Source organism: Phocoena sinus, chromosome 3 (genome assembly GCF_008692025.1).
Source record: "Phocoena sinus isolate mPhoSin1 chromosome 3, mPhoSin1.pri, whole genome shotgun sequence".
Taxonomy (NCBI): domain Eukaryota; kingdom Metazoa; phylum Chordata; class Mammalia; order Artiodactyla; family Phocoenidae; genus Phocoena; species Phocoena sinus.
The window spans coordinates 39,015,826-39,036,958 of NC_045765.1; the positions used below are offsets into that span (position 1 = coordinate 39,015,826).

At 41.0% G+C, this 21,133-nt stretch overlaps 1 protein-coding gene across 2 annotated transcripts in view; it reads right to left on the reverse strand.

Moving 5' to 3' along the window:
• Positions 1-8,776: 8,776 nt before the first annotated feature.
• Positions 8,777-21,133, reverse strand: part of ITK (IL2 inducible T cell kinase) — a 66,284-nt gene continuing 53,927 nt past the window's right edge. The window contains exons 12-17 of one of the 2 annotated variants that reach the window (XM_032627796.1): positions 19,691-19,862; positions 19,079-19,295; positions 18,106-18,170; positions 17,897-18,015; positions 14,559-14,716; positions 8,777-11,377 (exon numbers count right to left, since the gene is read on the reverse strand). In XM_032627796.1, coding sequence (XP_032483687.1) covers positions 11,306-11,377; positions 14,559-14,716; positions 17,897-18,015; positions 18,106-18,170; positions 19,079-19,295; positions 19,691-19,862 — 803 coding nt within the window. In that variant the 3' untranslated portion in view covers positions 8,777-11,305. The remainder of the gene's footprint in view (positions 11,378-14,558; positions 14,717-17,896; positions 18,016-18,105; positions 18,171-19,078; positions 19,296-19,690; positions 19,863-21,133) is intronic. The other variant, XM_032627795.1, reaches the window with a different exon arrangement.

The following is a 21,133-nucleotide window of genomic DNA, read 5'->3' on the forward strand; positions in this document are numbered from 1 at the left end:
AGTTTTAGCCACAGCAATCAGAGAAGAAAAGGAAATAAAAGGAATCCAAATCGGAAAAGAAGAAGTAAAGCTGTCACTGTTTGCAGATGACATGATACTATACATAGAGAATCCTAAAGATGCTACCAGAAAACTACTAGAGCTAATCAATGAATTTGGTAAAGTAGCAGGATACAAAATTAATGCACAGAAATCTCTGGCATTCCTATATACTAATGATGAAAAATCTGAAAGTGCAATCAAGAAAACACTCCCATTTACCATTGCAACAAAAAGAATAAAATATCTAGGAATAAACCTACCTAAGGATACGAAAGACCTGTATGCAGAAAATTATAAGACACTGATGAAAGAAATTAAAGATGATACAAATAGATGGAGAGATATACCATGTTCTTGGATGGGAAGAATCAACATTGTGAAAATGACTCTACTACCCAAAGCAATCTACAGATTCAATGCAATCCCTATCAAACTACCACTGGCATTTTTCACAGAACTAGAACAAAAAATTTCGCAATTTGTATGGAAACACAAAAGACCCCGAATAGCCAAAGCAATCTTGAGAACGAAAAAAGGAGCTGGAGGAATAAGGCTCCCTGACTTCAGACTATATTACAAAGCAACAGTAATCAAGACAGTATGGTACTGGCACAAAAACAGAAAGATAGATCAGTGGAACAGGATAGAAAGCCCAGAGATAAACCCACGTACATATGGACACCTTATCTTTGATAAAGGAGGCAGGAATGTACAGTGGAGAAAGGACAGCCTCTTCAATAAATGGTGCTGAGAAAACTGGACAGGTACATGTAAAAGTATGAGATTAGATCACTCCCTAACACCATACACAAAAATAAGCTCAAAATGGATTAAAGACCTAAATGTAAGGCCAGAAACTATCAAACTCTTAGAAGAAAACATAGGAAGAACACTCTATGACATAAATCACAGCAAGATCCTTTCTGACCCACCTCCTAGAGTAATGGAAATAAAAACAAAAATAAACAAATGGGACCTAATGAAACTTCAAAGCTTTTGCACAGCAAAGGAAACCATAACCAAGACCAAAAGACAACCCTCAGAATGGGAGAAAACATTTGCAAATGAAGCAACTGACAAAGGATTAATCTCCAAAATTTACAAGCAGCTCATGCAGCTCAATATCAAAAAAACAAACAACCCCATCCAAAAATGGGCAGAAGACCTAAATAGACATTTCTCCAAAGAAGATATACAGAATGCCAACAAACACATGAAAGAATGCTCAACATCATTAATCATTAGAGAAATGCAAATCAAAACTACAATGAGATATCATCTCACACCAGTCAGAATGGCCATCATCAAAAAATCTAGAAACAATAAATGCTGGAGAGGGTGTGGAGAAAAGGGGACACTCTTGCACTGCTGGTGGGAATGTGAATTGGTTCAGCCACTGTGGAGAACAGTATGGAGGTTCCTTAAAAAACTACAAATAGAATTACCATATGACCCAGCAATCCCACTACTTGGCATATACCCTGAGAAAACCAAAATTCAAAAAGAGTCATGTACCAAAATGTTCATTGCAGCTCTATTTACAATAGCCAGGACATGGAAACAACCTAAGCGCCCATCATCGGATGAATGGATAAAGAAGATGTGGCACATATACACAATGGAATATTACTCAGCCTTAAAAAGAAATGAAATTGAGCTATTTGTAATGAGATGGATAGACCTAGAGTCTGTCATACAGAGTGAAGTAAGTCAGAAAGAAAAAGACAAATACCGTATGCTAACACATATATATGGAATTTAAGGGAAAAAAATGTCATGAAGAACCTAGGGGTAAGATAGGAATAAAGACGCAGACCTACTGGAGAACGGACTTGAGGGTATGGGGAGGGGGAGGGGTGAGTTTTGACAGGGCGAGAGAGAGTCATGGACATATACACACTAACAAACGTAGTAAGGTAGATAGCTGGGGGGAAGCAGCCGCAAGGCACAGGGATATTAGCTCGGTGCTTTGTGACAGCCTGGAAGGGTGGGATGGGGAGAGTGGGAGGGAGGGAGACGCAAGAGGGAAGACATATGGGAACATATGTATATGTATAGCTGATTCACTTTGTTATAAAGCAGAAACTAACACACCATTGTAAAGCAATTATACCCCAATAAAGATGTTTAAAAAAAAAAAAAAAAATCTTCCAGCAAACAAAAGCCCAGGACCAGATGGTTTCACAGGTGAATTCTATCAAACGTTTAGAGAAGAGCTCACACCTATCCTTCGCAAACTCTTCCAAAATATAGCAGAGGGAGGAACACTCCCAAACTCCTTCTACGAGGCCACCATCATCCTGATACCAAAAGCAGACAAAGATATCACAAAAAAAGAAAACTACAGACCAATATCACTGATGAACGTAGATGCAAAGGTCCTCAACAAAATACTAGCAAACAAAATCCAAAGCACATTAAAAGGATCATACACCATGATCAAGTGAGGTTTATCCCAGGAATGCAAGGATTCTTCAATATACGCAAATCAATCAATGTGATACACCATATTAACAAATTGAAGGATAAAAACCATGTGATCATCTCAATAGATGCAGTAAAAGCTTTTGACAAAATTCAACACCCATTTATGATAAAAACCCTCCAGAAAGTAGGCATAGAGGGAACTTACCTCAACATAATGAAGGCCATATTTGACAAATCCACAGTCAACATCGTTCTTGATGGTGAAAACTTGAAACCATTTCCACTAAGATCAAGAACAAGACAAGGTTGCCCACTTTCAACACTACTATTCAACATAGTTTTGGAAGTTTTAGCCACAGCAATCAGAGAAGAAACAGAAATGAAAGGAATCCAAATCAGAAGAGAAAAAGTAAAACTGTCACTGTTTGCAGATGACATGATACTATACATAGAAAATCCTAAAGATGCCACCAGAAAACTACTAGAGCTGATCAATGAATTTGGTAAAGTAGCAGGATACAAAAATTAATGCTCAGAAATCTCTTTCATTCCTATATACTGATGATGAAAAATCAGAAAGAGAAATTAAGGAAACACTCCCATTTACCATTGCAAGCAAAAGAATAAAATACCTAGGAACAAACATACCTAAGGAGACAAGAGACCTGTATGCAGAAAACTATAAGACACTGATGAAAGCAATTAAAGATGATACAAACAGATGTAGAGATATACTGTGTTCCTAGATTGGAAGAATCAACATTGTGAAAATGACTATACTACCCAAAGCAATCTACAGCTTCAATGCAATCCCTATCAAACTACCAATGGCATTTTTTACAGAACTAGAACAAAAAAATTCACAATTTGTGTGAAAACACAAAAGACCCCGAATAACTAAAGCAATCTTTAGAGAGAAAAACGGGCCTGGAGGACTCAGGCTCTCTGACTTCAGACTATACTACAAAGCTACAGTAATCAAGACAGTATGGTACTGGCACAAAAACAGAAACATAGCTCAATGGAACAGGATAGAAAGCCCAGAGATAAACCCACACACATATGGTCACCTTATTTTTGATACAGGAGGCAAGAATATACATGAGAAAGGACAGCCTTTTCAATAAGTGGTGCTGGGGAAACTGGACAACTACATGTAAAAGAATGAAATTAGAACACTCCCTAATACCATACACAAAAATAAACTCAAAATGGATTAAAGACCTAAATGTAAGGCCAGATACTATAAAACTCTTAGAGGAAAACGTAGGCAGAACCCTCTATGACAAACATCACAGCAAGATCCTTTTTGACCCAACTCCTAGAGAAATGGCAATAGAAACAAAAATAAACAAATGGGACCTAATGAAACTTAAAATCTTTTGCACAGCAAAGGAAACCATAAACAAGATGAAAAGACAACCCTCAGAATGGGAGAAAATATTTACAGAAGAAGCAACTGACAAAGGATTAATCTCCAAAATTTACAAACAGCTCATGCAGGTCAATATCAAAACAAAAAAAAAAATCCCAATCCAAAAATGGGCAGAAGACCTAAATAGACATTTCTCCAGAGAAGATATAGATTGCTAAGAAATACATGAAAGGTTGCTCAACATCACTAATCATTAGAGAAATGCAAATCAAAACTACAATGTGGTGTCACCTCACACCAGTCAGAATGACCATCGTCAAAAAATCTACAAACAATAAATGCTGAATAGGGTGTGGAGAAAAGGAGCCCTCTTGCACTGTTGGTGGGAATGTAAATGATACAGCCACTATCGAGAACAGTATGGAGGTTCTTTACAAAACTAAAAACAGGACTACCATACAACCCAGCAATCCCACTACTGGGCATATACCTGGAGAAAACCATAATTCAAAAAGAGACATGTACCACGATGTTCATGGCAGCACTATTTACAATAGCCAGGACATGTAAGCAACATAACTGTCCATCGACAGATGAATGAATAAAGAAGATGTGACACATATATACAATGGAATATTACTCAGCCATAAAAAGAAATGAAATTGAGTTATTTGTAGTGAGGTGGATGGACCTAGAATCTGTTATACAGAGTGAAGTAAGTCAGAAAAAGAAAAACAAATACCGTATGCTAACACATATATATGGAATCTAAAAAAAAAAAAAGAAAAAATGTTCTGAAGAACCTAGGGGTAGACTAGGAATAAAGATGCAGACATAGAGAATGGACTTGAGGACACAGGGATGGGGAAGGGTAAGCTGGGACGAAGTGAGAGAGTGGCATGGACATATATACACTACCAAATGTAAAATAGATAGCTAGTGGGAAGCAGTCACATAGCTCAGGGAGATCAGCTCAGTGCTTTGTGACCACCTAGAGGGGTGGGGTAGGGAGGGTGGGAGGGAGACGCAAAAGGGAGGGGATATGGTGATATATGTATATGTATAGCTGATTCACTTTGTTATAAAGCAGAAACTAACACACCATTGTAAAACAATTATACTCCAATAAAGATGTTTTAAAAATGGGAGCTTTTATTATTATTACCATGGTTTGAATTTGGGCGTGGTCTTTAGGAAGAATGCAGGACTTGGAATAAGATCTGAGTTCTATTCTCACTTGTGTTGAGTTGCTCTACAACCTCAGCATGCTGAGTTTCACTTCCCTTTTCTGTCAAGTGAGACCCCGTCACACACCCTTCCATGTCAAAGCTGCTGGAGAGGTCAAACATCACCTTAAATGGGAAAGAGCTTGAGATATACACAACAGAAAAGCAAGTAAATGTTTATATAGCTTGTCTCAGCTTATAGACATTTGTAGTCAAAATGAGTCTGAGAAAATGAAATGGGATCAGGAACTCCTTGTTAGCTCTAGATGGTAGAGCGGGGTGTGGGTAGATGTGAACCTGGAGGGTGAGGAACCATAATCTACTAGGTTCCTTTAACTGATTCTCCAGCACCTGCTGGCTTTGGGCCCCAAGGTTCCCACTCCTAACATCCAATTAATGCAAGGGAAGAAGGTGGAATAAGATGTGTTTTTATGCATGCTGGTTTCTCTGGCCTGAAACGTTCTTCCAGACCTTCCCTTCCTTAGGAACTCCCATTTACCCTTTAAGACACAGCTGAAATATCACTTCCTCTCTGAAGCCCTCCCTGCTTCCTTGGGTATTTTCACTCTGTGCTCTCACTGGATCGTGACCATTGCTCCATCAGATGACCTACAGCAGTGCTTTGCAATCACAGTTGATTCTCATCATTCAGTGGTTATGTTTAATAAAGTCACCTGATTTACACATAACCTTGTTTTATGCACATTTCTGTTCAAAAACACCTTGTTTCGTATGTATTGTGGCTTCATTAACATTGAACTCACAGTCAACAGAACTATAACTCATGCTGAGTGAAACTCATCTAACACGTTTTCCTTGTAAGATATATCACAGCCTTCTTTCATTTACACGAGACAGCATCTCAGCTCTATGCTTGAGGGTCACTTTAAAGAGCAAAAGGACCAATAAAATGTACACAAGTGCAAAAAATTTGGCACTAAATAGATCTCAAGAAGGACACTAGTTTATGGTATGAGCTGAAACGAGAAGGCAGGGCCTCGCCTTGTTCGACCTCAGCTGGGAATGTGCCTGTAGAGTGACATTTTTCTCTGCTCTGGGCATGGGCGTGTCATAAATGACTGTGAAAGGCCTGCAAGAATTGACTTTAGGGTTACAGATAGATTTTAGTGAGCAGGCAGTTTGCAAGTATAAAGTCTGCAAAGCTTAAATCAACTGTATTTATTTATGTATTGGACTTTTTTACTAGCCTGAGGCTTCTTACAGAAAGGTTGGCATGTGTACTGGATATCTTCTCTCTCTTTTTTTTTTACATTTATTTATTTTATTTTTGGCTACATTGGTCTTTGTTGCTGTGCATGGGCTTTTCTCTAGTTGTGGCGAGCCAGGGATACTCTTCGTTGTGGTGCGCAGGCTTCTCATTGCGGTGGCTTCTCTTTGTTGCGGAGCACGGGCTCTAGGCGCCCAGGCTTCAGTAGTCATGGCTCGCGGGCTCTAGAGCGCAGGCTCAGTAGTTGTGGCACACAGGCTTAGTGGCTCCACGGCATGTGGGATCTTCTCGGACCAGGGCTCGAACCCGTGTCCCCTGCATCGGCAGGCGGATTCTTAACCACTGTGCCATCAGGGAAGCTCTGGATATCTCCTCTTGCTCCTCCAGACCTACTTCACTCTTCTCACCCTGCTCCTGCCCCTGCAGACTGACCTCTGTGGACTACTCTACTAGGATTTCTTCGTCCTCTGGCTTCCAGCTGGGTTCGGCCAACAAGAAACCCCAGCAGTTGATGGGGGGAAGGGAGGAGAGTGGGGCCAGCATATTTATTCCACAGCCTCCTCCTTGTGTTGCTGCCTTGGGCTTCCTCTGTTTCTCACTAAATGTGCTGTCCTCTCGAGGCACATTTCTCCAGCTGACTCTCTGCTTCCACAAGCAAGGGACCACTCCCGTTCCTCATTTCTTTGGGCCTAGGCATGGTAACTGTTCCTTGGCTGTTCTTTCCCTCTGTACTACTTACTATGGTTCTTCTAAACCCACACTGTGTTAAACAGTCCTTTTGAAATAGGCTTGCCTTGAATTATCTTAATTTGACTGTGATGTGTTTGGTCCTCAACTGATATCCTATTCATCGTATACACCTGACACAGTGCCAAGTAATAGCAGGTGAATGGTAACAAATGATCTCTAAAACTCCTCCTAACAGTATCTGTATGATTCAATTATCCCAGAAACCAACTACTCATGATGACTTGGGAAGAAATGCAGAGTCACTGAAGACACACTCACACTCACACACACACACACACACACACACACACACTCTGCCCATCTGGCTGAATGGGGTATGTTCTGCCTTTTCCTGAGTTTGGTGGTCTTGTGTGTTGGGAGGTTCCAGGCAGAGTAGGATCTGCAGGATAAATGCTCTCTGAGAAACCGATCTGTTCATCCATCCTGCTCTAGAAGCTTCCTCTCTGGGTCATTTGCCAGGGGGAGTCAAGCCCAGAGGTGAGTCCCACAAAGGACTGTGTGGAAGCCACAGGCTTTCTCACTGGTACCTGATGGTCCTCTGGGTGCATGAGCTGGCTCCAGCAGTGGATGTGGGCATTTGGTGAACTGAAAGGTACAGGGAGAGCTCAATACACCCAAACTATAATAACCCAGCCCTTATTTCACTGGGATTTTAAGAGGGAGGAGAACAGCTGTGCCTTGCTGTCCAACTGTGGCTTAAGAGCTCCGAATTACAGTTTCCACATGTCACCCACATAGCAGATGACAGAATGAGTATGAACAATAATTTGGTACTAGGAGCAAGTCAGAAATCATCTCCAGATTGGTTTCTCTTTCACCAGCTTTCCCTCTCTCAAATCCACTCTCCACACTGCTGCCAGAATATATTTTTAAACACAAATTTGACCTTCTCTCCTTGTTCAATGACATTTTTCCTCTCTACAACTAGAGTTCCAACATTTTTTGTGTTTTAAAATCTAAGTCCTTGTCTACACACACACACACACACACACACACACACACACACACACACACACACACACACACACACCCTTTGCCCCAGCAATGGTAAACTGATAATAGCTTCTCAATATGTTTTGTTTCCTCTATCCCTCTACCTGGAAAGTATTTCTGCCCATTGGCTTGCCTAAAAAAAGCATAATTCATCTTCAAAACTGAGTCAGAGATGATATCTTCTGTGACAGTGCTTCCCAAACTTTAATGTGCAGATGATCACCTGTAGATCTTGTTAAAATGTAGATTCTCATTCAGTGGATCTCAGGGTGGAGAGAGAATTTGCATTTCTCACAAGCTAGTAATGCTGCTGTTGCTGGTCCGGGGACCACACTTTCAGTAGCAGGTTTCTAAGAAGTTTCCACTGATGTCACACTTTGCCCAATAGATTCCATCACTTTTTCTCAGCTCTTCTCTACTTTGACCTTATTTCTGTTGTTGCTCTAATTGCTGTATTATAATTTTACTTGTTTATTTGTCTGCCTTCCCAACCATACCTGGAGTTTCTTAAAAGTAAAGACTGTGTCTTTTTCATCTTTGTTTCTGCAGCACTCAGTGCAGCATATCAGAGATCACAGGAAGCATTTGATATTTACTTGGTGAAACAATGTTGAAGGATGTATAGTCTTTATTTGTCTGTGGAATGTGAAACTATGTAACCATTATTATTTATGGAAAACTTTTGGTTGTCTGACATTGGGATAAGTATGGACCCAGGCTATACATACCCTATTTACTAAAATGCACAGCTTTATTTGCTAGACCCAACCTTTAACTTGGTGTGATTTACAAAGCATAAGAGATATTTGTAACATTTTAATTGTGAACATTAGCAATCGCTGTACACTAATAAATATTCAATCTATCCAAATATAAATACATAGTCTCAAAAGGGCACAATGCAAAATCTACAAAATGCATCTAGAACTAAAACTTTGCATAGGGGAATTCCCTGTGAGCACATGGCACCGTTTTCAAAATGTGAGAAGGAAAAAAAAAAAGCCAAAAACCAAACAGGCAGAAGTCTATTTTGCAGGACACTGAGAGGTAACCTCCTGACACATGTTAAGTTAAAGCCTCAATGATTCTGAGCTTGAACAAGATAATACCATGTAAGGGAGAATTTTTCTAAACCATACCACAGAAATCAGTCAATTCTGATGTTTTCCTTCTAGGCTGGGTGTTCCCGAAATCATCTCTAATTAAAGGTTCCAAAAAAGAATGTACAAAATGCCAAAAAAGTAAACAGGGATGATTTTGGATAAGTTGAGAAATATCATCTTCTAAATGATAGTTTTTTTTTTGAAGCTACCAGTTTTGCAATAATTATACTTGAAAGTTGTACATCTGCATCTTCAGCCGGTCAAAATATCACATGATTTTTTAGAAAGAGCTGATTTCAACACCATCCAAAAAGAGTTTTCCCTAAACGCTGTATGAAAATTAAATCTCTCTTACATCAAGGAATACCCTTCCCCAGAAAGTGTCCAAGAAGACCGCAGCCGGCTCAAAGCTGAAGTGATAATTCAAGGAAGTATTTATACTTCTGCAGGAGAATCTTTTAAAGCTGCTTTGAAGCTCATCTACAAATTGCCTCATGCAATATGACTCTGGTGGGTTGAGTGAATCAAAGGGCTAATTACTCCTTTAGTAACTCCAACGTCATTAACTCTGATGAAGGTGAGGATACAGATGAGGAAAAAAAGATCCTATTCCAAGTTGGAGGGCTACACCGCCAGCCACCCTGGTCTATGCAGGAGCAGCTTTACTTGCTGATGGTGCTGTGTTGGCTTCTTTATTGGCTCTCTAGGACTTTCCCCTCTACTGTACTTACCTCCTCAGCAATCCCTTTCACCCTCAGTAGAAGGCAGTGTTGAATAAAAATAGAGAAACTGTGCATTGCAGTCAGACAGAGGTGGGCTGTATTCTTCCTAGCTCTGTCACCTCAGGCCGGTGTCCAAGCTTTTCAAAGCCTAAGTTCCATTATCTGTAAAATGGGAATAATAATAATATCTCACTGCACTGGTGTGAACTCAGGGTGAACTGAGATTCTGCAGTTAAGGCTTGTAGCTCAGTACATATTTATTTTGCATATTCAAGTGCTCAATCAACAGTAGGCATCCTTGCGCATCTTGGTAGCCCCCCACTCGGTGCCTGTCAGTTTCCATCCAGATGGCTTGAACAAGAACAGACCTCTTACTCCTCTCTTAGAATCTGGGGAGACTTGGAAGTCTCAACCTTAAAGTTGCAAATCTCTAGGGCCTAAACCAGCTTCAGTTTCTCTGCCAGGCCACACTCCCCAGCACAAGTCTGCACTCTGTTGATGAGGATAAAAGAATGCAGAGAGGGGACTGATTCCTGGAGGTCTCAGTAAGTCAGTGTTTACGGAAGCCATGATTTCCTCCCAGGATGCCTGTGGAAGCATTCGGCACGGAAGGGGACTCAGAGTCACTTGCTTGGCTTGGTAGTAAAGACGAGCATCCAAGTGGTTACAACCTAAGGCCTTTCCCTGTACCAGGTGTTTCCACCATCTGATGCCCTCTTTCTGCCCAGACACCAGATACCCAATACTCCAGCGGTGAGATCAGAATTGTTCACCCCAGTCCATTATGCTCCCTTCAAGGAGAGAGGTGGCAGTGTACTCTATGAGTAAAACCTCATAAAGCTGCTTCTCAGAATATCCGGCCTCTAATGTGAGCAGCTGTTCCATCATCTAAGGCAGGAAGCTGTGGTTGACAGCATCACAGAGGCAGAGCTTACTCTTTGTGACTTTAATTAACTCACTAGTTCTTGAAAAAGAGTCATGCTCCTTGTTCATCTTGCCCCATATCCTGGGATTCTGTGTTGTCAGGTCGAATAAAAAATCCCTTGACCATGAAGGGTCAAGGACTTCAGGTCCATGTTTAAAATAACAATAAGGGTAATAATCCAAGGTCCTGCCCCATCTCTCCCTTTCTCTAAGAAGTGCAAGAAATGTTGCTTGAAAGCTGTCGACTGAGGTTTGCGCTCCACACAAGATAAGAGGCTGGAGGAAGGGTACAGACTGCTCTGGCCCTGCTCCCAGTTCAGTGGCTGAGCCTCCTGCCTGTGGCCTGGTGCCCGCCTCTATCAGGCCGCTGCCTCCGTGGCAGCTTAGGGACTGGCGCCACAGGCCAGTTGCCTCTGAGGAGTCCTGGGATGGTGGCAGCTTTTAATGCTCTGTGGTGGGAAGACCTCCTTGCCCCACTCAGGATCTGCAGCCCATGGCCTGGCACTGAGTCTCTTTTAAAGTCCCGATTCTGCAATTTCAGCCAGTTGACTCAAGAGTCTGGAGAAAGGTGGCCGGTCTTCTGGTTTCTAGAGAGGGAAGAAAAGAACTCTGTGATTTCCTTGTACTTGTGTGTCATAGCTAATTCCAAAGCAAACCAGAGTTAAACAGCAATCCCCTCTGCTGAGTTTTAAATATGCTTCTATATATATTGTATTTGAGGCCATTATGTCTTAGTTGTTAACAGCAGGTATTTTGGAATCATATGGCCTGCTTTTGAATCACAGCTTTTCTACTCATTAGCTGTGTGACCTTTGAACAGGTTACTTAACCTTTTTGAACCTCAGTTTTGTCATCTGTAAAATGGGGATAATAATACTATCAATCTCATAAGATTGTTGTGAGAATTAAATAAAATTGTATATAAAAATGCAACATAAAATAAGCACTCAGTAAGACTAAAAAAGAAAATATTTAGGTATAAATCTCATAAAATATGTACAGGGTCTATTTTAGGAAAAATATAAAATTCTAAAGATAGAAATCAAAGGAGAGCTAAATATATCGAGAAATATTCCATGTTCATGGTTAGGAAGACTTGCTATTGTTAAGATGTCATTTCTTTTCAACTTGATGTATGGATTCAACACAATCACAAGAATCCCAGCAAGTTATTTTGTAGATACTGACAAACCAACTCTAAACTCCATATGGAAAGGCCAAAGACTCAGAATAGCCAACACAATACTGAAGAAGAACAAGTTTGGAGGACTGATACTTCCTGACTTCAAGACTTACTATAAAGCTATAGTAATCAAGAGAGCATGGTATTGGTGAAAGAATAGACAAATAGGTCAATGGAATAGAGTTGGGATCCCAGAAGTAGACCCACACAAATGTAGTCAAATCTTTGACAGAGGAGCAAAGGCAATTCAATGGAGCAAGGGTAGTCTTTTCAACAAACGGTTCTAGAGCAATTGGACATCCACATGCAATACAATGACTCTAGACACAGACCTGACAATCTTCACAAAAACTAACTCAAAATGGATCATAGAACTAAATGTAAAATGCAAAACTTATAAGACATCTAGAAGATAACATAGGAGAAAATCTGGGTGACCTTGAGTTTGGCAATGAGTTTTTAGATACAACACAAAAAGCACGATTCATAAAAGAAAAAAAATTGATGTTGAACTTTGTTAAAATTAACAACTTCTGCTCTGTAAAAGACTTCTACTCTGTAAAAGGCACTGTTAAGTGAATGAAAAGATAAGCCATAGGCTGGGAGAAAATGTTTTTAAAACACATATCTGATAAAGGACTTATATCGAAAATATGCAAAGACCTCTTAAAACTCAAAAGCAAGAAAGCAAATAACCCTATTAAAAAATGGGCAAAGATCTAAGCAGTTACCTCATTTAAAAAGGTATACAAATGGAAAATACACATATGAAAAGATGCTCAACATCATATGTTAGGGATTTGCAAATTAAAATAACAATGAGATACTACTATATTCTTATTAAGATGGCTAAAATCAAAGCACTGACAACGCCAAATGCTGGTGAGGATGTGGAGCAACAGGAACTCTCATTGCTGGTGGGAATGTGAAAATGGTAGCCATTTTGGAAGACAGTCTGGCAGTTTCTTACAAGGCTAAACATTTTCGTATGATAGTGTTATGAAACTATTCATTTCATATGATCCAGGAATCACACCGCTAGATATTTACCCAATTGAGCTACAAATCTATGTCCATCTAAAAACTTGCACACAAATGTGTCTAGCAGCTTTATTCATAACTGCCCAAAACTGGAAGCCACCAAGATGTCCTTCAGTAGGTGAATGGATAAACAAACTATGGTATATCCATACAATGGAAATATTATTCAGTGGTAAAAAGAAGTGAGCTTTCAAGCCATGAAAAGACATGGATGAATCTTAAATGCATAGTTCTAAATGGAAGAAGCCAATCTGAAAAGTCTACATACTGTATGATTCAACTATGTGACATTCTGGCAAAGGCAGAACTTGAACAATAAAAAGATCAGTGGTTTCCAGGGATTTGGGAAGAAGAGGGGAAGGGATAAATAGGTGAAGCACAGTGCATTTAAAGGCAGTGACACTATTCTGTATGATACTATAATGGTAGATACATGATATACATTTGTCAAAACTCAGAGAACTGTACAAAAAAAGCAGTGAACCTTAATGTAAAACATGGAATTTAGCTAATAATAATGTATCAGTGGTGGTAGAATAATTGTAACAAATGTACCACACTAATGCAAAATGTTATTTATAGGGGAGAACTCTCTGCACTGTTTGCTCAAATTTTCTATAAACCTAAAACTTCTAAACAAAAATTTTAAAAATTAATAAAAATTTAAAAAAGAAAACAGTACTAAATGTCAGCTATCATAATTGTTATAGTATTTAATCCTTGAGAAGTGGACTAGATTTGTTTTGTACCCTTCTTTATGTCTTTATGGTTTATTTCTTTGTTTCTGATGACAAAAGCTCTATGAACTTACAGAGCAAACATTATTTAATTATCTTACAGTAAGAAAAAGGAGGTTCAGAGAATGGCCCATGATTAATGATTAAGAAATGATAAAACTGAGATAAAACCCAAGTATCCTAAACTTTTTAAATCCCCCCTGTTACCCTTCCATGATCCGAATTTGTGTTAATTCTCTATTCAGCAACTTTCAACTGTGGTTGAAATTTAAAATTTGCTAACTCACCCAAGGACATCTAACACTCATGCTGATGTGGCTTAAGGCATAGCCTGCCACCCAAGGATAACTGAGATTTCTGGGAGGGTGCAGAGTAATTGGCTCCCATTCTGAATTGTTGTATGAATAAAATGAATTTTAATTCAGTCATTTTAATAATTTCACAGCACCAGTGAACTTCTGTTTACCAGTTTATAGAACTAACTTCATGTATATTTAATGGTTTTATGATGTTACAGGTGCTTTTTTTCTCAAAAAAATTGACATAGGCCTTCCCCACTCTTCCTTTCTGACAGTATATTGATGGCTTGTGACATTATATTACAAATCAAATAACATTTAAGGTCCCTGCCAGCTCTTCTAGGGATGAGTAACTCCTTTAGTTAATAGATGCTCAACGTCACTTTCTTGCTAATCTATTTTGTCATCCCTACTGCCTCATCCTCTGAGAGGGTTCCTTTCTTCAGGGATGGGGGCAGACCCTGCAATTGCAGATTATAATGGGGGGGGAACCACTTCCTTTACTGACCTCTTTCCAGCAATGATTCATGATCTGGTAGATATGTGAGGAGGCCAGTCGAGGCTTGTATAACCGAAATCCAGTGGTGATGTCTTCCACCACTTCTGAGTTGCTTCGGTTTTCATACGGGATTTTGCCTTCACTGAAGACTTCCCACATCAGCACACCTATGAGAAATGGCGAATCGAAACAGCTAGTGATAAAGTTCCTAAATAGTGAACAAACCAACTTACCTCTAGAAATCACAGACTCCTTGACATTAAGATTCAAGTCCCTACCTCCAGAAAGTACAATATCAAAAGCCACCTGAGGCTTATTAGGCCTGTGCTATTTCTAAAGAGCGATTTCCCTACCTTTCTAGTGGTGAAGAATGTTCAAGCTCAGCCCTTTGTTATATCTAACTCAAATGCTACTACTAAAAGTTGCAGGCAGTGTAAACTCAAATGTCTACACATGATATAGATGAATGGAGTGGATGAGGTCTGCATAATAGGGACTAGGGAGGACTGTGAAAAACTGGAGGTCAAAAATTCTGTCCCCAAAGGGGCAGCTGTGATTTAGCTCCAGCCGGCATAGGGCACATGGGAATGAGGGCTCTGAATTGCCACATTTTCTGATTTTTTAAAGATAAGTCATAAATTGGGAGTTTTAAAATATAAACTCAATTTGATTTAAAAGAAATACTGTGTTAACCAAGCAAAAATCTTTAGGTTGTCCATTTTTGACCTCCGATTTAATCCCTTTTCCTTTTTTGCCCTCAGTAGAAATGTCACACCCAGCTTTATTATGTACTCATCTATTCATAGGTTGTCAGAGTGGGAACAGAGCTTGCAGATCACCTAATCCAGTGGTTTTCAAAGCATAGTCCAGAGATCCTGAGGGCAGAGTTTTCCAAAGTATGATCCCTAAAACATCTGAAGTTTTGAAAAATCAACTCAGAAATTTGTTCCAATGGCAGATCCTGGGCCCTAGCCCAGACAACTGGATTAGAATTTCTAAGGGATCCTCAGAAATGCCTCAGGAGTTTTGGAAATTCAGTAAATAAGACCAATTAGTACCCCAAGATGCCAGGATTTCTGGTGAGATTTCTTTGGAAAATGGGGGAAAGCTGGCTGGAAAACAATTGCTTTCATGCAAACCTTGTGATGCATTGAGGAACTGAGTAAGGCCCAAAGAGGTTAGTTGACTTGTTTAAAATAGTGCAGTTCATACATATGGAATCTAAAAAAAAAAAAAAAAAAAAAGGCTCTGAAGAACCTAGGGGCAAAACAGGAATAAAGACGCAGACGTAGGGAATGGACTTGAGGTCATGGGGAAGGGGAAGCTGAGACGAAGTGAGAGAATGGCATTGACATATAAACACTACCAGATGTAAAACAGATAGTGGGAAGCAGCTGCACAGCACGGGGAGATCAGCTCATGCTTTGTGACCACCTAGAGGGGTGGGATAGGGAGGGTGGGAGGGAGACGCAAGAGGGAGGGGATATGGGGATATATGTATACCTATAGCTGATTCACTTTGTTATACAGCAGCAACTAACACAACAATGTAAAGCAATTATACGCCAATAAAGATGTTTTAAAAAATAGTGCAGTTAATTAGGGGAAAAACCTCAAAATGCGTGACAAAGCCCAATGGCCTTGAGGCAGGCAAAAGCTCTCCTCCATCCAGGTTTCTGTTTCTCAGGTTTGCCACCCCAGTTTTCTCACCCCTCTATTCTGCTTCCATCGGTCAATCTCATCTTTAGACACTTCAGATGACATATCCTAGGAAGGGATGGACTTTAGCTCAACCCTCTAATTATAAGATGCAGCAGCAAAGTCCTAGGCTGACAACCTGTGGCAGAATAAACCCCATTCCGAGTCAGCAGGTGAATGCGACAAAGTGGCCCTGGCTGCAAACATCTCTTTATGGGACACCTGGCTTGGTGCAGCATGACCCGCCGTACCGATAGAGAGTGGCCACACATCAGCCATACCCTTCCTAGTTATATGCACTGGGGAAAAGAGAATGTGAGGTTGCTCAAGCGCAGTTTGTTTTCTTCTAAGTTCATTCTGTACCTTAAATTTGACTAACAAAGTCATAGTTAGGCCTGTTGAACAGGGTAACTACTTTAAGGAACAATTCAGAAGGACTCAAAATCAAAAATCACTTGGTTGTTGGAAATGGATATTCTAAAATGCTGGAGAAGATTACTTAGTTCTCCTCGTAAGAGATTTAATTAGTCATCTTCTCCCTGGTTTCTACTACTAGTCAATATATTTGGCAAACTTTCCCTTCACATACAATGACAACATCAAACTCCAAACTATTCCTGTCCGAAGTAGAATCCTTCTTACAATCCAAGTCAAAGAGGTTGTCCAGTATAGTTTTCTGTATACATTAATATGCAAAAACTATGGCTTAGAAAGACATGACACATCCAGCAAGAATATTTAGTACTTCTTGCCACACCGGCATCATTCATTTTGTCTTTTCATTCTTGCCCATTTGCACTTATAAGAAATTCTAATTCCTTACCATGGCCTGCCGATTTCATTGCCTACTGTTCTCCCACTAAGTCAGTACCTCTTTTCTTTGGACACACCAAGCTTTGGCACTTGCCGCTTCCTTTGTTAGAGACACTGTTCCCTGGACCTTCAAATGGAGACAGCTTCGTCTCATCATTCAGCTCTCTGCTCAACAGTCACCTCCTCAGAGAGGCCTTCCTGGACCCTGCTATTTAAAACAGACCCTCCCTCCCTTCCAGTTACTCTCTTTCCCATTACTCTTTTGTTTTATTCATAGCACTTACCGCTACCTGACTTTATCTTATACACATATTTGTTAGCTTGTTTGCATGATTGTTACTATCTCCCCTTACAACTTGGCTCCAAGAGAATAGGAGCCTTTTCTATCCTATGTACCAGTGCTTTGTGAGCACCTAAATTAGCTCCTAGCATGTAGTAGATGCTCAATAAATCGTTGTTGAATGAACGGGTAAAATACTTTATTGAGAGTTAAATGTGGGAATAAATGTGAGAATAAATATAATGTTGGAAAAAACATGATCCTTGCTCTCAAGGGCTCATGTGCTAGTCTCCTGACTCTACCTTTTGATGTCACAGCAGCTATCACCAACATCCTGTTTTCGCTTTTATTTTTGCCCCTATTTCAAAAATGTCCAAGAATAGATGCAATAATGAGGGCCCCTTCATTCCTTTCAGAGCTGTTTGTACAGACTCTCAGTGGGACGCCGCCCTCACCATCCAGTGTTCGGGGCAAGTAAGGCTGCCTGAATTTGACAAATAAAACAGTTGGCCCACAGTCCCAGGTCATGTGCGAGTGGGGCCAGAATGACACTTACCAAATGACCACACATCCGACTTGCTGCTATAGCGACTGAAAGAGAAGACTTCCGGGGACGCCCACTTCACCGGGAATTTGGTGCCTGAGGAACTGGTGTACTGGTCATCAAGGACGAACCTGGGGAGAGAGTGGAGAGAGATCGTCTGAGTGTCCTGGTGGCCTGCATCCCATTCCTGAGACTTTGCCGGCACCACAGGTCCGTATTACCTTGTCATCCCAAAGTCGGACACCTTGATGACTTGGTTTTCTCCAACCAGACAATTCCGGGCAGCCTGGAGCAGAGACAGGCAAATGAAAGGGAAAGGAAAACTTGGTGAGTAATCAGTAATTAAGGAGTCTCCTATAATCACAGTCCTTTGCTTTTCCATGTGCTGCTGTGCAGAAGCAGTAAGGAGGTTCACAAATGCTAGTTAAGCTTCACTAGTGCCTGATGGAAAGTTGTGTGTTAAAATCCTTTATCAGGATGAGTAAATCTGGTCTTTCATCTTCATTCCTGGGATCCTAATCAGAAGAAAAATCCATGGTGTTGTGTAACCAGCTGTAAACTCCAGTGCAACCTGATGTTAACCTCAGGGATGAAGAAGCTGTTACCCATTTGACTAAAATAAGAATGTGTTGAAGCTGCTAATTCTCTTAAAACTATTCCTCAGTAGGGATGGTACATGGTCCCTAATTCGATTGGAAGAGACCTTACCAAGAAAAGACCCATGAGTCTCAAATTTTAATGTGCCTGCAAATCCCATGGGGGGACATGTTAAAATGAATATTCCCAAACCTCAACCCCCAGAAATTCTGAGGATGGTTCTAGGATCACCCCAATGTGATCCTGGTAGATCTTGGATAACATTTTGAGAAACATGTGCTTGTCAATTTCTTTCATTTTACCAAGAGGAAAAGGAGGCACAGAGAGGTTAAAAAGGAGAGGCTGTTAGCTTTATTTAGAAAGAATGTAAACTCCAACTCAGAGGGTGAAAGTCAGAGGTGGGGCTGGAAATAGAGCCCAGATCTGAGTCCCATGAGGACATCCCACAGTGGGTGGAGGAAGGAAGAAGTTGAGAGGGGAAGGAAGAGGGCTTATGCCTTGTTATTGATTCATGCATTCCCAGTCTTCATAGCTCTAATTTCAGTGGACATGTGCCTTCACCCTGGTCCTGTAGGGGTTTGCCCTACGCCCTCTTACCAGGTCTCTGTGGATGACACACGCCTCTTCCAGGTAGGCCATGCCCTCACACACGTCCAGGCACATGCCCAGCAAGGTCTCGGCAGCAAAGAGCCCCCGCTGGCTGCGCAGGTAATCTGACAGGCAGCCGTGTTCCATGAACTCAAACACCAGGCAGATGGGGGCTTGCTCCAGGCACACTCCATAGAGCTGGACCAGCTTGGGGTGAGAGAGTTTCCTGGAGAAAAATGGCAAGGGGTGAGATGGTCTAAGTTTAGTCTCCCAAAAATACACTCCTTCCCCCAAACAAAAATGTCTTATTGAGCTGAGACCTGAAGAATGCAGGGACTCAGCTGGTGTACGCGAGAATGAACGAAGGCCAGTGTGGTTGGCATGTCATGGAACCAGAGGAAAGATGGGCAGGAGATGAGATTGGGGATCTGGCAGGGCCAGACCATGGTGGGCCTTTTAGACCACAGTGAGGAGCTTGGAGTTATTCTCCATACCATGGGAAGCCATTGCTGGACTTGAGCAGGGAGGTGGAACAAGATGGCATCAGAATGGTATTCAAAGAACATAGCACAGAACATCCTTCCCAAGGTATCTCTGCATACTCTTGTCTTGGCTACTCACATCATGACTTCAGCCTCCTCGACAAAGTCCTCTTCTGACATAGCTCCTTCCTGAATGGTTTTGATGGCCACCTTGTCCCTGTTGAGCCAGTAGCCAAGATGCACCAACCCAAACTGCCCGCTGCCAATCTCCTGCACAAAAGTGAGCTCTGAGGGATCAATCACCCATTTCCCTGGAAGAGAAAGAGTTTTCCAGAGTTGGCAAGCAGTAGATATGAAGTATAGGACTCCCAGGAGACTATATAGCCCTATACAGAATGTTAGCCTATTGTTAATATAACTCAAAGATGGCAAATGGTATAAGCCTGTATACTTAGAACTATAGATAGATAAAAGTATCTTTTTTCCCAAATAATAACATAGAATATGTATTGAAAGCCATGAAAAATGTGCATGGGGACGATTACATGGAAAGAGAAAGGAGGATGGCATTAGTTGAGATATTAAAGAAAGTCAATGACAGGGTTCTAAGGCCCCAACCATTTCCTATACCTGATTGAAAAATTTTTATTGTCATTTTTCACATAGAGCAAGTTTTATTTGAACTGGTCATTCATTCATTCATTCATCCATCAAGGGCATCCATTATGTACATAGCACTTGCTAGGCCTTAGCAGGGGTTAGGGGTAAGGTGGTGGATTCCAAGAGGACTGGTACAGAGGTGCAAGCCAGCACACAGTCTCGCACATAGGTAGGCTTTGAATAAATGCTCAAAAAAAGAATAAAAGGGATCCAAGTCTCAATTTTCACACTGGCAAAAATGAGTGGGTTCATAAAATACTGTCTGGGCTTCCATCCAGCATGGGCACATTCGGATTCCACAGGCATTAGAATTATCTTATTTTTATAAGGAGGCTGAGGGGCATTAACCTTTCCTGATGCTTGGTCTAGTACTATAAACAGTTCAGTTTCTATCTCTTTGAGGCACAGACTCAACAGAAAACAGTACCGAGCACCTACTGTGTGCAGATATGGTGCTGGTTAGGGATGGAGAGCCCACACACTGTTTCTCAAAGTATCACCCTTTAACCCCTGTGTCAAAATCACCTAGGGCACTTGTTGAAAAGGCAACCCCAGGACCCCACTGTCTGGGACTGTGTTTTGGTAAATGTTGGGTCGGGGCTGGAAGTCAACACTTTTCTTAAGCATCCTATGTAACTCTGATGCACAGTGAAGCTTGAGAACCACCAATCTAGAAGATATAAAATGAAAGGTACACCAGCCTTCTCCTCGACCAGGACAGTTTGGACCAGGGGATGCAGGCAGAAAATCACAAGTGGGTGAAACGGTTCCATAGGACAAGAAGGAATAGTAGGGCCTATGGCCCTAGAGGTGCATGCCCTGCCTAAAAGCATTCAAAAAAATTTAACACAGTGCTATGCAGACAGACATTTCTGAATGCTGCTAGCTTACAGCACTTGCAATGGACCCATACCTAACAAAC